This window comes from Rana temporaria, chromosome 9 (assembly GCF_905171775.1).
Source record: "Rana temporaria chromosome 9, aRanTem1.1, whole genome shotgun sequence".
NCBI classification, from domain to species: Eukaryota; Metazoa; Chordata; class Amphibia; order Anura; family Ranidae; genus Rana; species Rana temporaria.
The window spans coordinates 38,570,344-38,588,364 of NC_053497.1; the positions used below are offsets into that span (position 1 = coordinate 38,570,344).

Here is an 18,021-nt window from a genome sequence, read left to right on the forward strand (position 1 = left end):
TTATGCCAAAAAAATGACTTTTTTATTCAACCACTTCTCCACCAAGGACTTCATATGACGTCCTCGACTTTGTGCGGTGATATCTGAAAGATGCCTGGAGCGATAGGCATCATTCAGATATCACTGTTTTCTGCCGGCAATTCTGTGCACGATAAGAATGATCATAGCGGCATTTCCGTCGCTTGATCGTTCTTATAGGCGGCAGGAGGGGACGGCTGTAATAGGCTGTAATAGGCTGTAATAGGCTTCCAAATACTTATCCAGGGACGCACGGGGGGTGCGTTCCTTGGATAAGACTGACAAGCGTCTCAGCCAATCAGGTTCACCGGTTCTGGTTACTGGTAACCTGATTGGCTGAAGCGTCATCAAGGGCGGGAGAAGACATTGAGGGACCGTGGAAGGAGGATGGTCGACCCCAGAAAGGTAAGTGCTGGGCGGGGGGGCAGCATTTTACAGGGCACAGTGGCGACAATTACAGGGCACAGTGGCGACAATTACAGGGCACAGTGGTGACAATTGGCACAGTGGCGACAATTACAGGGCACAGTGGCGACAATTACAGGGCACAGTGGCAAAAATTAAAGGGCACAGTGGCGACAATTAAAGGGCACAGTGGTGACAATTGGCACAGTGGCGACAATTACAGGGCACAGTGGCGACAATTGGCACAGTGGCGACAATTACAAGGCACAGTGGTGACAATTGGCACAGTGGCGACAATTAAAGGGCACAGTGGCGACAATTAGCTCAGTGGCAAAAATTACAGGGCACAGTGGCCACAATTACAGGGCACAGTGGCCACAATTAAAGGGCGCATTAGCGACAATTAAAGGGCACAGTGGTGACAATTGACACAGTGGCGACAATTGATGGGCACAGTGGCTGCGTTTGATGGCATGGCACAGTGGTGACAATTGATGGCACAGTGGCTGCGTTTGATGGCATGGCACAGTGGTGACAATTGATGGCACAGTGGCTGCGTTTGATGGCATGGCACAGTGGCTGCGTTTGATGGCATGGCACAGTGGTGACAATTGATGGCACAGTGGCTGCGTTTGATGGGCCCAGTGGCTGCATTTCATGGGCACAGTGAAGCTGCAATTGTTTTTTTTTCTCGTTTGTTTGCACCCCCCCAAAAAATGTTAGCACCAGCCGTCTTTGATGGTCAGCAATTATGCGGCAATATAATTTGGGGACTGTTTGTTGCAACATTCACTTGGAAGCATATAAACCTATTCTATGAACCCTTGCTGTGAATTAATACTGAATGGGTGTGAATAAAAAATTATGATGTTCTACTTCTGAACTCTACGGCCCAGATTCTCGTAGACGTGCCTATCTATAGGCGGGCGTAGCGTATCTCAGTGAGGCAGGTCCCGTATTCACAAAGAACTTGCGCCCAAAGTTACGGCGGCGTAGTGTAACTGTGCAAATTACGCCGCAAATAGTCAATGCTTTCGACATGAACAAAACTTACGTCCAGCCCCATTCACGGACAACTTACGCAAACAACGTAGAATACGACGCTGTTCGTACGTTTCCGACGTCCATACCTAACATGACTTACCCTTGCTTTATGACGGGTAACTTTACACCGGCGTATGTCTTACGTAAACGACGTATCTTGATACGCCGGGCGCACGTATGTTCGTGAATCGGCGTATCTAGCTAATTTGCATATTCGACTCGGAAATCTACGAAAGTGCCACCTAGCGGCCAGCGTAAATATGCAACTAAGATACGACGGCGTAAGAGACTTACGCCGCTCGTATCTAAGCTGAATTTATGCGTAACTGATTCTAAGAATCAGGCGCATAGATACGATGGCTCTTATTCGGACTTACGACGGCGTACGTGGCGATACGCCGTCGTAAGTCCTTTGAGAATCTGGGCCTATGACTGAACTAAATCGAAATTTGACGTCAAAATTAACACTGGTAGTTTTCTCAAAATGTTTCAAATTTCTTTAAAGGAGTTGTAAATGAAAAAAAAAATTCACCTTAATGCAATCTATGCATTAAGGGGAAAAAACATCTGGTGTTGACGCCCCCCCCCCCCTCCGAGCCCCCGTTTTACTTACCTGACCCGTCGAAAGTCCCGTGCGGTCCCGATATCCTCGCTGAGCCTGGCCACTAATTGGCTAGAACGGATGGATTGAGAGCAGCCATTGGCTGGCGCTGCTGTCAATCACATTCAGTGACGCAGCGTGCCGAGGGGCGGGGCCGAGTGATACAGTGTGCTGTATCACGGGAGCGCGCCCGCAATTACTAACCACCATGCGAGCTCTCGCATGACTGTGGTGACTAATTGCGGGGAGGACAGAGATAGCCGCCGAGACACCCCAGAAGACATGGATCGGGGCCACTCTGTGCAAAACGAACTGCACAGTGGAGGTAAGTATAACATGTTTGTTATTTTAAAGGAAACATTTTTTTTCCTTTAGTGACCCTTTAAGTCCTGGTCCCTCCAGGCCTTTGGCCAAGCACATGCTGAGGCCTAACAGCAACAGCTCTTCCGCAACACAGGCTGCCTCCCAAGGGGAGAGGCCCCAGGAGAGAGAGCTCTGATAAGACCCTTCCAAACATCTATCTTCTCCCCAGCCACACCTCTGGGCCTCCCTCCCAGGGATTGGCTGAAGTCAGATAAATATTCATGGCTAACCCTCCTACTTTATTTCTGGAAGCTTTTTCCAGAGGCATTGAGGAGCAATCAAACACCAGGCTTACAGTAGGTATAGCCCTGACCAGACCTGAAAAGTACAACAGAGCCAAACTAAATTTAGCCAGCCTAGGGCAGGGGTGCTACAAAAATGAACCAGCCACTGTTTCTTCAATACAAATATTACAGTTGTTGCATTCATATGATATACTTTTTCTTTTTATTTCCAAAAATAGCTGCTTAATTCTTTTCCAAAAATTATGCTTCATCTGCCGGGACCACATCATCAAGTGATTCGGAATTTCTTCACTCTGAATGAGTTTGTGATGGAAAACGTAAAAGAGCATCTGAAGACACTGGACCAAAATTGTCCTCGGGACTTCATAGATTGCTTCCTTATAAAAATGGAAGAGGCAAGTGAGCGTTTAGTCCACATTTTTGGGTGTGTAGAGGGCTTGCCCCTTCATAGAGTACATTTAGGCCATAAAGCATATGTCAGAGCAAAAAGGCAGTACATTTCTGCAATACATGTATATCCCTCTATATTGTTTCCCTTTAAAGAGCTTACAAGTACAGAAAATTATCTGTTGAAATGCACTCAGCTTGTTGTGGGCTGACAACACACAGCATAACTGTGAACATAGTGGTGTCAGCCCTACCCAGTTGTATTTTGCTAGATTGTTTTTGCCTAAACTCAACTACACCACTTATTATTCTGTAGTTCAAGATAAGAACTGGGAGGGCTAGTTAGGCTCCTCGACACAATGAAGTAAGCGTGCAAAAGACAGCTCTGAATTTTTTATTTTTTTTTGCACTTAACAGATAACAAAACATGTTCAATGGCATATATAACAGACTAAGAGGTAGCAAATAAAGAAGTTGATTGTTAGGGTATCATACACATTACCAACATGAACAATTTTAAGCTAATTCTGCTAATCTGTTTAGTTACTAATCAGCAGTGATCTTTTGAGGTGTACATTAGTGTTTGAATCCATTGTATTGTAAATGAGATTTCCAACAAGAACAAGACGTAAAATGGGGCAGTAGTTTCACTTTAACCACTTACCGACCGCGCGCGCACGCTGATTTACAGAATGGTACAGGCAGGCAAATGGGCGTACCTGTACTCCCCTTTGAATTTGCCGCCTAGCATGGGAGCGTGCCTGTGGGTCCCGCAAACTCGATGTTTGCCGGCGGCCCGCAATCATGACATGGAGAGGCAAAACAGGGAGATGCCTATGTAAACAAGGCATTTCCCTGTTCTGCCTAGCAACACGACAGGGATCTATTTCTCTCTGTCATCGGGAGCAGTGATCTCTGTCATGTTGTAGTGAGCCCTTCCGGGCTGAAGTGGTTAAAAAGGAACTTCTGTGTGATACACCGGCGTACTTTCAAATTTGCCACGTCGTATCTTTAGTTTGAATCCTTAAACTAAGATACGATGGCTTCTGGCTTCGATCCGACAGGCGTACGGCTTCGTACGCCTTCGGATCGTAGGTGCAATACTTCGGCGGCCGCTGGGTGGAGTTTGCGTTGTTTTCCGCGCATCGGGTATGCTAATTAGCTTTTTCCGTCGATCCACGAAGGTACGCGTGGCCGTCGCATTCTCTTACGTCGTCGCTAGTCGGCTTTTCCCAGCGTATAGTTAAAGCTGCTATTTTGTGGCGTATAGATAGACTTGTTAAAGTATGGCCGTCGTTCCCGCGTCAAATTTAATTTTTTTTTTTCGTAAGTCGTCCGTGAATAGGAAAGGACGTAACTCACGTCTAAGTTAAAAAAATGACGTCGGTGCGACGTCATTTCGCACAAAGCACGGCGGGAAATTTCAAAACGGAGTATGCGCAGTTCAATCGGCGCGGGGACGCGCTTCATTTAAATGAGTCACGCCCCCTACCCGCCCAATTTGAAAAACACGCCGAGAGATACACTACGCCGCCGTAACTTACGGCGCAAAATCTTCCTGGATTCGAATTAGAGCCAGGTAAGATACGGCGGCGCAGCGTATCTCTGATACGCTGTGCCTGGGCATTTCTACGTGAATCTGACCCTTAGATTTGTTGCCATTGTAAAGAAAATTAGTTCACACTTTACACAATTTATTTTGTGCTCTTAGGAGAAGGATAACCCTAACACTGAGTTCCACTTTCAAAACTTGTTTGTCACCGTGATCAATCTCTTCTTAGCTGGGACAGAAACAACAAGTACGACAATAAGGCCGGGTACTCACGACCAAACATGTATGGTGAAAGCGGTCCGTCGGACCGTTTCCACCATACATGTCTGCCAGAGGGCTTCTGTACGATGGTTGTACACACCATCGTACAGAAGTCCGCGCGTAAACAATACGCGGGGCGTGTCCGCGGTGTCGCCGCGTCGATGACGTGGTGTCGCCGCGACAATGACGCGGCGACGTGGGCGGCCCGCCTTTAAAATGCTTCCACGCATGCGTCGAAGTCATTCGACGCATGCGAGGGACGGCGGGCGCCTGGACATGTACGGTAGGTCTGTACTGACGACCGTACATGTCCGAGCGGGCAGAATTCCAGCGGACTGTTTTAAAACAAGTCCAGGAATATTTGTCTGCTGGGAAAAGGCCCGGCGGGCAAATGTTTGCTGGAATTCGGCCCGCTCGCGCCCACACACGACCAAACATGTCTGCTGAAACTGGCCTGCGGGCCAGTTTCAGCAGACATGTTTGCTCGTGAGTATGGGGCCTAAGACTCAGCTTAAGGATTTTGCTAAAGTACCCAGATGTTTTAGGTAAGTGTGCCCAAATACTTATTTTTTTCTTTAAAATATATTTTGTTTTCTTTATTTTTAGTTGTGAAAGAATAGATCTTGTCTTCTAGTTGCTTTAATGGAAATTATGAGATGTTTAAGGTTTTGGTGCATTTGACAAAATTGACAATATTGTGGATTTCCATTAGTTAAGCCATAGGGGTAAAAACAAATTAATTAAAAAAAAGGGTTTGATTATTTAAAGTGGATGTAAATCCTCTCCTATACCCAGTGAAGCGAACAGCCTCAGATAATACACAGGGATGAAACAAATCTCCCTATATAAGTTTTACATGTATATCTGCTGTCTTCAGCTTTATATATTCTATAGAATTCTTACCTCCTGTTACAGATTTTCTCTTCCTGTTCAGGACTGGGAGTGGAATCTGGGCATACAGCCAAGAAAGCGGATTGGAGGAAAGGCACTCTCAGAGCCCTTTTGTGAATCAAGCAGCTCTGTGCTAATCTATTTATAGCAACCTCCAAGGACACAAAATTTAGGCTGCTTTAATCTCCTGTGTCATAGAACTTGCCAGAAGTTATCAGGCTGATAACAGAGTTATGGAGCAGCAGAAAGCCACAGGGCTCAGTGCTTTGGAGAGAGATATCAAAACACTATAGATATATGTGCTCCAATTTCATGAATCGGGGTAACACCCACTTTAACTTGGGCTCCACACTTACATGCGTAGCACTATCCCTGTAGGGGCTGATGGTAACAACTGGCTCTTCCCTAATAGTACAGAGCCTGACAGTCACCCAATCCATACACTCCAGCTTCAATGAAAAAGTCTAGGGAATTACTTTTTTTGTAAATGATTGCTTGAATAACTGTACTAGGAGAGGGGTTAGGGCATGGTATACCCCAAAAACCCTTAGCACTTCGTGATTAGAGAACAGTAGTTGTGAGTGTTGGATGATCTTATGGCTCACAGCTCAGGACCATGAAGCAAATATCTGTGCAGTCTAAAGCCTGGTACACACAGGCCAAAGGTCCGGATACATTGGAATGCATTAACCTCCCTGGCGGTATGATTATTTCAGAAAAAAGGTGCTGAAAACAGTACCATTATTTGCAAGGAAATTTGGCGTTTTATACTGTAGGCCTGTAATTCTTAGGAATAACTCACTTAAATCTGTCCAAACAAGAGTCTAGTAGACATCCCGGGTATTTTTTTAAAAACAAAATCATAAATTATAATATAATAAATAACTATAAATATGTATAACAAATAATAATGTAATTATAATAAAAATGATTCAATAATGTAATCAACTTCAAAATCACTGAAATTTGCTCAGTTGCAGAATTGTCGCTGTCATTACTTTTATTTTTTTATGACGAATTTCCCCACAAATCGCTATCGCACAATTCTGCAAGTGATTATAATTTATTATCGCTGTTTTCTAGCTGCTCTAAAACCATTTTTGACATAAAGGGACACTTTTGGTTGCTATGGACAATCTACAGTTTGCAGGGAGAAAGAACAGTTTATTATATAAAAGTACATGTAGGGCACTGGGCAGACCACTAGGGACAAGGGGGGTGTGTATTTTTTACATACAGTGCTGTAATCTTTACTGCACTGTATACTGTATGTAAGGTGTTTGTTTACCTTTTTGAGTTGGGCGCCGTTCTCCGCCCCTGTGCGTCGTAACGTCGCAGGGAACGGAGATCGGCGGCACACAGAGGCACTGTGTGAATCGAGCGCGCACCCGCTCGCTCACACAGCGCGGTGGCATCGCTGGATCCAGGGACAAGGTAAGTAAACCAAGCCTGTGGATTCAGCGAGGCGAGCCCGAGTCTGACTCGGGGTTACCAGTCGCAGCACAAAAATGTAACCCCGAGTCAGACTCGGGAATACCGCCAGGGGGGTTAAGGTGAAAAAACACGAGGGTTCACAACCCCTTTAACTCCATTGTATGCAGTATTTACCGGGCATTTTTGCTTTTTGAGGTAAATACTGCATAAAGGGATAGTGAATTTACATTTTCAGCATTGCATGCGTTATTTAGGAAAAATGTGTCAGCTAAATACCACATGTAATTTTCTTTACTGAATGGAGCCCAGTGTTCCTTAGCTGCCTTGAATGCAGCTACCATACACAGGGCCTCTTATCCAATGTAGCATTTTCTCCAAAGCACAGAATTACTGTGGGACAGACAAGTACATGGAACAACTGCAGAAAGTGAGCTAAAACAATAAAAAATCCAAAGATATTTTTGATTCACAGTCTTTATAAAATTTCACTACAAAAAACTACTAAGTTAAAGTATAACTATATTCTCCGCTCCTCTTCACGTTGGCCGTGGAGCCTTTGGCGGAGGCTATTCGAGATTGTCCAGATATAGTAGGATTTCGTAGAAGTGGGGTGGAGGAAAAAAAGCTCTCTTTGCTGATGATGCTTTATTATTCTTAGGAGATACATATATATCTTTGACTACAGCCATCTCACTTATTAATAGCTATGGAACATTTTCAGGGTTTGAAATTACCTGGGGCAAATCAGTAAGTGCCTATTGATGCCATCAACCCATTACAAATGGAGCTTCCATATGAAAATCACCAGATGAAGTACGTTGCATCATTTAAATATCTAGGGGTGATAATAACCCCACAGGTTAATAATTATATAGATAACAATATTCTACCTCTTGTGGCAAGATTCAGGCAACAAGGTAAAACCTGGTGTAGATTTCCATTGACAATGATTGGAAGGGCAAACCTGGTGAAAATGGTGTGGCTGCCCCAATTGTTTTTTTTTTTTCTTTTTAAAGTGTATTTTGTGCGTGTGCTCGAGAGAGGAGCTGGACTGCAGGAGTTGGGAGTAGGCAGGCCTCCCCCAGAGGCAATCTGCCACCTTTCTCCATGCCCCGGGTGGCAATGGCGGGTGTGTGAGGGGGTCCTCCCACACAGCCCGCCCTACCTGCTCCGCTTTGAAGCCCAACGGGGCAGAGGGACTCCCTATAAGGGAGTGAGAGGATTAGCCCGCTCAACCAGCCCCATTAGTCCTTCGCCTCTCTTTTAGAGACCGCGTGGTCAATGTGCGTGTGTTAACCCAATTTAGAGTGCGTGTGTAGGTGTAGTGGTTTTTGTGGGAGGGGGGTGGGCGTACTAAGCACAGGCTTACCTTGCATAGCACACCCACCGGGAGCCGGGCTGAGACCACCAAACTCAATTCACATGAAGCCGAGACCGGGATCCGAACCTCTAGCTGCAGAGGTGAATGGCTTGTCAGCGCAGTGCCAATCGCGTTGAGCCACCGCAGCTCCCCGCCCCAATTGTTATATTTACTACACAACTGCCCAGTCTGGTTGACATCAAAACTATTTAGAACAATTGATGCAACCTTTAGAGATCTTATATGGAAAACCAAGAATTAAATTTGAAACCCTGCAACAGGCAAAAGATAGAGGAGGAATAGCAGTTCCTAATTCAAGATTCTATTACATGGCAGCACAACTTCAGCATTGGAGTGGATGGGAGGAGATAGATAACCAAGACCCTATACAGAATATCCTAATGACTCAATTGAAACCACTTCCATTGGTACAACAAATAGTATCCCATCAATTTTACAAGAAGAGAAAAATACCAACCTTTTTCTTAATTCATAGGCTCTGGGAAACGTATTATTACACACCATAGGGGATATACAAAACACATTGCCTATCTGAGTTAAACAAATTGCCAGAATTGCTAGAATGGAAAGGTGCAGGACTAATGTTTTTACACCAATTGTTTGAGACCCGGTTCACACTGGGGCGACTCGTCAGGCGACGCAGCCACCTGACAAGTCGCGTCCCATTCTAGTGAATAGAATTATTTGCATTGACTTCTATACAGAAGTAATTTTGCAAGTCGCCTTGGAAGTCGTCTTCAGGTCGCCTGGCCGAGTCGCCCCCGAAGTCGTGCCGCCCCTGTGTGAACCGGCTCTTAGGGAGATGTGTTCTTATCTTTCGATACATTGAAAGAACGTTTTCGAATAAGAATTTATATCAGTACCTTCAAATATGACACGCTTTACAAAGCCAGACTTCAACTTTCCATCTACAATATAAACCATCAGAGATATTGATGAAGGCAACTTCAGCACGATCTATAAAATGAGGACTATTAGGGGATCTCTACCTGATGCTCCTAAAGGTGGATAGGGTAGACGTACAGGTGAATAGTTTGTACGTTGGCAAAAAGATCTGGTAGATCTTAGTGAGAAGGAATGGAAGGAGGCTATGGGGGTTTTACCTAAAGTATCTATCTCATTATCGCAGCAATTGACACAGCTTTTTATAATACATAGAACACATTATACTCCACAAAAATTATATGCATGGGGAAAATATACATCGCCTCTATGTCCGCGATGCTCCGTATCTAACGGATCTCTAATCTTTATCCTTTGGCGCTGTTCCAAGCTCCATAAGTACTGGGAGAAAGTATTCCAGACCTTGAATACACTATGCCGTACACAAATACCATGTGTACCCAAAATAGCAATATTGGAGATAGTCCCAGATGGTGCTTTGCCTATAGAGATGAAAAAGATGTGGACTAGAGCCCTTTACTTAGCTCGTAAGAATATTCTACATAAATGGATTGATACAACACCACCAATCCACAAACAATGGTGTAATAAGGTTAACTTTATATTAAAAAGAGAGAAACTGGCTTATAAACACAGGGGAGTTACCCATAAATTTATTAGAATATGGTCCTACTGGCTTGCTTCTGGTAATTTGCTTTACGATGGTATGTGTAGGGAGTAGAGGAGGGGGGAGTGGGGGAACAGAGGTAGGAGATAGATCTGTAATAAATCTAGAAGTAGAGATTGAAATTAAAATGAACGATATATAGAGGTGTATGTTCATTGTTGTATTGTCTTGTTAGATGTTTTATGTTGTTGAGTTATTGTTCTTTTTTTTTTTTTTTTACCCTGATAGAATAGATAACTATTAGAATGTTGGATTGTATTAAGATTTTTGTATTTTATATCATAGAATGCAAATAAAAAGTTTTCTTTTTTTTTTCTCTGTTATTATCACTGTTCTTATTAAAGTGGAGGTTGATCCTCAAAAACATTTCTGACATCACACGGAGTCGAGCCATCCTACCGACAGAATGCCGGTGTTTTTTTTTTTCTCAGCACATACCTCGTTATGTGCGATTTTCACCTCACGGCAATCCCGCGGGAGTGGGCGTTCCCAAGCACTGCCTTTGATTGACAGGCTTCCGAACGGCGCATACTGCGTGTCACAGGTAGCCGAAAAAACCCGAACGTCGGTGCGGCTCTATACGGCGCCTGCGCACCGACGTTCGGGTTCTGTCGGCAACCTGTGACGCGCAGTATGCGCCGTTTGGAAGCATTCTGTCGGTAGGATGGCTCGACTCCGTGTGATGTCAAAAATTGTTTTAAAGGTTGAACCTCCACTTTAAGTCTTTAAAAACCTTTTCTAAGTATGTAAAAATCAATAACAAAACCAAAATAAAAATTATTTGATTAAATAAAAAAAAAGGTATAACTATAGGTAATTATTTTTTTTTTGCTTTGGATAGAGCAGGGGAATGTATAATCCCTGTCAGATTTTTTCCTGCCATCTGTGTCCCATTGCAAAGATTTCCCTTCACTTCCTGTTACATAGCCAAACAGGAAGTGAGAGAAAACACCTGCAAATTAGGGGAATTCGCTGGGGAAACCCAGGTAATCCGAATTAGTGCCCTTGTTGGAAGTTTTCACCTCTAATACTTTTCTGGGGACAACTCAAAATGTGGTATTTTCTTTTACTTTCACTTTCAATTATAAAGGTTAACAGGGCAAATAGAGAGGGTGAATCTCCTTAAAAGAGAAGTATGGGTTTTCGTTTTTTTCCCATAATAATACTTACCTCGGTGGATGGAGCATCAGACCGATGCTGCAGCTGTCCCCCGGCATCTCTGCTCTGAGAACCGAGCTCGGTTCTCACTCCTCCCTGAGCAGAGAGCTGCTGCCTGTTAGTCAGCGTGGCTCCTGCTCTGGTCCTCCATGCTCATTGGAGCGCTGAGCTGTGGACGGGCGGGGAGCGGCCGCCTCAGCAACTCGCTGAGACTGCCATCAATCAAGGCAGCTGGTGGATCCAAAAAAAGTAGTGAAATTCACGGCCTTCTATCACTATCTCGGCGCTATGGTCTATATGGATTTATTACAACAGATTATAAAAATATGCAAATGTTACCATTTGTTATTTAAAATTCAATATTAAAATTAGCTGCCGCTTTAAAAGCAAATGAATGCATATTCATAAATAAAAAAGTAAACCAACAAGTAATACAATAAAACTTGTTAATTACTAAAGCAGCGCTAGTTGTCACAAATCAGGCGTGACCACTCTTTCTTATTATAGTCCATAAGAGAAAAATAATTCTAGAGGACAGAAGGTGTATCAAAAGTCCAGTGAAAAAGTGCTTCTAGGTATGGTGAAGTCTCCACTGTAAACAGCCTAAGGCTGATACACAGACAAGGTTCTGTTATCTCGGTGCTCGGTTCCTTTGCAAGTAAGCAAAATAACAACAGCTCTTTACTACAAGGTTTAGCAAGGCTCCTATTAGTAACACTACAAAAATTTCCACTGCAAATTAGTTATCCTTATTAGAGATGAGACAAACTGCCCTGGATTTGGTTTGACTAGGTTCAGGCAAAATTCGAGGAAGATTGAATGCCAAACCCAATTGAAATCAATGAAAGCCACATCTGTCAATTTACTGTAAAAATTCCTAAGGTAGTGTTAAAAATCTGCATGGGGAACACATAACAATACAAATTAAGAAAAAAAAAATCCAGGAGCAGTGCTATTTTTATTTGCTTAAAGTGAAAGAATGAAAATGTCCAAATTCTTTAAATAACATGATGGGGGGAGGGAGGGGGGTGTAAGAGAGCAATGGTAGCTGCTTATCTCTGAGACAAAGACACCCCACCTCCTAGGGTGGCATAAAACCAAAGCATGGTGGGAGTATGAGGGGTTACGGTTATACTGTCGGCTCGGCTATTTTTTTTTTGCCAGTGTCCAATTCTCCTGAAGGTGGCAGTGTAACCCAGTGTGTCTGAATTCCTTTTGATTCTATGTCCCTTAGTGAACTATTAGGAAGTTATACTTTCTCTTCAAAATAGTTGAGAGGTATTTGCCTATTATCTAGAATACATGGGGCAGATCTACAAAAGGATTACGCCGGCGTATCTATTGATATGCCGGCGTAATTTAAAAATGTTCGCGTCGTATCTTTGTTTTGTATCTACAAAACAAGATACGACGGCATCTCGGAGGGATCCGACAGATGTACGTCTTAGTACGCCGTCGGATCTTAAGGTGCAATATTTTGGCGGCCGCTAGGTGGCGTTACCGTCAAATTCCGCGTCGAGTATGCAAATTAGCTATTTACGGCGATCCGCGAACGTACGTCCGGCCGGCGCAATTTTTCACGTAGTTTTCGTTCGGCTTTTTCTGGCGTATAGTTAAAGCTGCTATATGGTGGGGTACTTAACGTTAAGTATGGCCGTCGTTCCCGCGTACAATTTTGCATTTTTTACAATGTTTGCGTAAGTCGTTCGCGAATAGGGATTTGCGTAGAGAGACGTCACCGTCGGAAGCATTGGCTTTTTCCAGGTTAATTTCGAGCATGCGCACTGGGATACCCCCACGGACGGCGCATGCGCAGTTAAAAACAAACTTTGTTTACGTCAGGTCACGACGTATTTACATAAAACACGCCCCCGTGATCCATTTGAATCCCGTGCCCTTACACCGCCAAAGATACACTACGCCGCCGTAACTTACGACGCAAATTCGTTGAGGATTCGAAAAAAATAAATAAGTTATGGTGGCGTAGTGTATCTTAGATACGCTGCGCCCGGTGAATTCTTACGCGCAGGTACGTGGATCTGCCCCTATATATTTTTCATTCACCAGAAAAATGTATAACCACTTCAGCCCTGGAAGAATTTACCCCCTTCCTGACCAGGCCATTTTTTTCGATACGGCACTACGCCGCTTTAACTGAAAATTGCGTAGTCGTGCCACATTGTACTCAAACAAATTTGACGTCCTTTTTTTCCCCACAAATAGAGCTTTCTTTTGGTGGTATTTGATCACCTCTTTTATTTGTTGCACTATAAAGTGGCTATTTTGAAAAAAAATAATATTTTCTCCTTTTTGCTAAAATAAATATCAAAAATGTATACATTTTTAAACAAATTTCTTAATCATTTTAGGTCAATATCTATTCTTCTACATATTTTTGGTAAAAAAAGTACAATAAGCGTATATTGATTGGTAAATATGTTTTTGCGCGGGGTAATGAAAATAGAACAAAAATATGGGAATATAGTAGACCTATATAAAAGTGTGATTAAAATGATGAGATAGTTGAAGTAGAATAGAAAAACTGTTATTGTTGGTGAAAGAGTAACTAATGTTGGGGAAAAGAAGATGTTATGCTAAAAATAACAGAACTGTTGTATAGATTTATCTTATGAATGGTGTATTAACCACTAGTCGACCAGCCGCCGCTGTTTTCTGGCGGCAGGTCGGCTCGGCTGTGCGAAACAACGTAATATTACGTCATTTCGCATTTCAGCCATTAGGGGCGCCTGCTCGCCCCTGGTGCCGACGTGCATGCCCGGTGTGCTCGATCACCAATGTAAACACACAGCTCCCAGTCCTGTCAGGGGAGAAATGACTGATCGTCTGTTCATACAATGTATGAACAGCGATCTGTCATTTCCCCAAGTCAGTCCACCCCCCCTTCAGTTAGAACACACCTAGGGAACATAATTAACCCCTCCCCCCCCCCTAGTGTTAACCCCTTACCTGCCAGTGACATTTTTACAGTAATCAATGCATTTTTATAGCACTGATCGCTATAAAAATGCCAATGGTCCCAAAAATTTGTCAAAAGTGTACCAATAAAAATCGTTGATCGCTAATTGCGATTTTTTTTATGAAAAATATATAGAAGAATATGTATCGGCCTAAACTGAGGAAAACATATTTTTTTAATATATTTTTTGGGGGATATTTATTACAGCAAAAAGTAAAAAATAATATTTTTTTTCAAAATTGTCGCTCTATTTTTGTTTATAGCGCAAAAAATAAAAACTGCAGAGGTGATCACATACCACCAAAAGAAAGCTCTATTTGTGGGAAAAAAAAGACGCCAATTTTGTTTGGGAGCCACGTTATTGACGGTCATTGACCAGCAAAATGGTACAGGGCTGAAGTGGTTAATATCTTTGTGAAAGAAAAACTAAAATAAAGAATTTATAAAAAAGAAAAATATGTTTTTGCATAAAAAAGTTATAGCGTCTACAAAGTAGGGGGTAGATTTATGGCATATTTTTATTTATTTTTTACTAGTAATGGCGGCGATGTTCGATTTTTATCGTAACTGCGACATTGCAGCGGATAGATCAGACACCTTTGACACTTTTTTTGGGACCATTGACATTTATACAGCGATAAGAGCTAAAAATAGCCATTGATTACTGTGTAAATGACACTGACAGGGAAGGGGTTAACACTAGGGGACGATCAAGGGGTTAACTGTGTTCCCTAGATGTGTTCTAATTGTGAGGGGGATTGGACTGACTAGGGGAGGAGACATATCAGTGTTCCTACTTAGTAGGAGCACACAATCTGTTTCCTTTCCCCTGAGAGAACCGTGATTTGTCTGTCACGAGCGATCGCGGGTGCCCCGCGGTCATTGCGCCCACGCGTGCATCAGCTTCTGGGACACGCTGCAGGTGCATGCGCCTGCTAAAGCGTCTTAAAGAGCCGTCATACAGCTACAACAGCTCGTGCAGGGGAAATAACCTGCCGCATGTATAACTGCGGCGGCTGGTCGGTAAAGGGGTTAAAACCAGCCCATTGCTGCATGTTATTGGCTAGGAACTTAGCCAGCAAGTTTCTTTAAAAAAAGCTTTCAATAAACAGTGAACCTTCTCTGATCAGATAAAGTGCAGGAAGAAATTGACCATGTGATTAGTCAGAACCGCTGTCCCTACGTAGAGGATCGAAGCAAGATGCCATATACAGATGCCGTGATCCATGAAGTACAAAGGATTACAGATGTCTTGCCCATGAGTGTACCACACGCAACTGCTGAGACTATTGTGTTCCGAGGTTACACCATCCCCAAGGTTCATTTTCATTTTTTTTGTATATCTTTGTATTTCAAGCCGCACTTTGTGTAACCATGTGGGGTCTGGGGTTTGTGATAACAAAAGATCTGGTATCTGTATTGTGATAGCTTGTAAACACGTAAAGCTGAACTCCAGACCACTAAATACAGGTGAAATGCATATAAGGGAAATTGTTTTACCTGTCAAAGGATTTTTATTTTTGTCCTTCTGAGATTTACACAGCACTGCCATGTGGCACAACCCTGTCGGGCAGAGGAGGAGCCCAGAGTTTTCTTGGTAACACTTACAAGCCTCCTTTCCACCCCTATCCTGTGACTGGACAGTAAATGTAGAAGTAGTAGACTGCAGTGTTCATTTTGTCAACAAAAATATTTTCGCCTATAAAATTAACACTATTTTAGTCGACTAAAATACCACTAAAACTATAACAAAGCCGATGACTATAATATGACTAAAACTAAAATGGCATTTTAGTAAAAGACTATGACTAAAACTAACTCAAAATTTGATGTCAAAATTAGCACTGGCTATATATCACCCTGGCTAAATCTGTGTCTGTAGTGCATGCTCAAATTTAATACCATAAATAATAACATTCGGAGATATTAATACATTTTTACCTCCAGGAGTATAGAATGAGTTCTAGAAATTCTAGAGAAATTCTTTAATAATGCATTACAATTTAACTAGACCCACTTAATTTTAGTCAATTAAAATGATTTTAGTTGAATAAAATGTACTGGAGATTTTAGTCAACTAAAGCAGTGGTTCTAGACCTCAGTCCTCAAGTACTCCCAACGGGCCATGTTTTGGGAACCTCCCTTAGATAACATAGCTCTTATCAATACCATGTCATTGATATTGATTTAAAGCAGCTATGCAAAGTAAAGGAAAACCTGAAAACATGACCCGTTGGGGGGTACTTGAGGGCTGAGGGTGAGAACAACGGGACTAAAATACAACTAAAAATAAAAAAATTCAGATAACTAAAACATGACTAAAACTAAAATGGCATTCGAGTAAAAGACTATGACTAAAACTAAGTCAAATTTTGAAGTTAAAATTAGCACTGCTTTTATATCACAGTGGCTAAATCTGGGTCTGTAGTGCATGTTCAAACCTTAATACCATAAATAATAACATATTATTAGATTTTTACTCCAGGAATATGAGTTTGGAAATTCTAGAGAAATGCTTGAATAATACATTACAATTTAACTAAACCCATTAGATTTTAGTTGACTAAAATGTACTGGAAATTTTAGTCAACTAAAATACAACTAAAACAATTCAGATATTACCATAAAGGTGTCGCAAATGAAGACTCAGTGGATATATAGACTCCAATCACTTCAACCAATGGGACTCAGCATAGAGTTGCAATAAAAAGTATGTGAACCCTTTTGGAATGTGATTTCTGGACAAATTGGTCATAAAATGTGATCTGATCTTCATCTAAGTCACAACAATAGACAATCACAGTCTGCTTAAACTAATAACACACAAAGAATTAAATGTTACCATGTTGTTATTGAACACACCATGTAAACATTCACAGTGCAGGTGTAAAAAGTATGTGAACCCTTGGATTTAATAACTGGTTGAACCTCCTTTGGCAGCAATAACTTCAACCAAACGTTTCCTGTAGTTGCAGATCAGACGTGCACAACGGTCAGGAGTAATTCTTGACCATTCCTCTTTACAGAACTGTTTTAGGGCAGCAATATTCTTGGGATGTCTGGTGTGAATCGCTTTCTTGAGGTTATGCCATAGCATCTCAATCGGGTTGAGGTCAGGACTCTGACTGGGCCACTCCAGAAGGCATATTTTCTTCTGCTTAAGCCATTCTGTTGTTGATTTACGTCTATGCTTTGGGTCGTTGTCCTGTTGCAACACCCATCTTCTGTTGAGCTTCAGCTGGTGGAGAGATGGCCTTAAGTTCTCCTGCAAAATGTCTTCATACACTTGGAAATTTATTTTTCCTTTGATGATAGCAATCCGTCCAGGCCCTGATGCAGCATAGCATGATGCCCCCACCACCATACTTCACAGTTGGGATGAGATTTTGATGTTGGTGTGCTGTGCCTCTTTTTCTACACACATAGTATTGTGTGTTTCTTCCAAACAACTCAACTTTGATTTCATCTGTCCACATAATATTTTGCCAGTACTGCTGTGGAACATCCAGGTGCTCTTGTGCAAACTGTAAACGTGCAGCAATGTTTTTTTTTTGGACAGCAGCGGCTTCCTCTGTGGTATCCTCCCATGAAATCCATTCTTGTTTAGTGTTTTACATATCGTAGATTCGCTAACAGGGATGTTAGCATATGCCAGAGACTTTTGTAAGTCTTTAACTGACACTCTAGGATTCTTCTTCACCTCATTGAGCAGTCGGCACTGTTCTCTTGCAGTC

General features: G+C 42.5%; 1 protein-coding gene across 2 annotated transcripts in view; it reads left to right on the forward strand.

The window, feature by feature from the left end:
* The window catches only part of LOC120913343 (cytochrome P450 2C8-like), a 77,785-nt gene that overhangs the window by 49,513 nt on the left and 10,251 nt on the right, over window positions 1-18,021 (forward strand). For both annotated transcript variants that reach the window (XM_040323214.1, XM_040323213.1), the window contains exons 6-9: window positions 2,895-3,071; window positions 4,775-4,875; window positions 5,381-5,421; window positions 15,418-15,605. In XM_040323214.1, coding sequence (XP_040179148.1) covers window positions 2,895-3,071; window positions 4,775-4,875; window positions 5,381-5,421; window positions 15,418-15,605 — 507 coding nt within the window. The remainder of the gene's footprint in view (window positions 1-2,894; window positions 3,072-4,774; window positions 4,876-5,380; window positions 5,422-15,417; window positions 15,606-18,021) is intronic.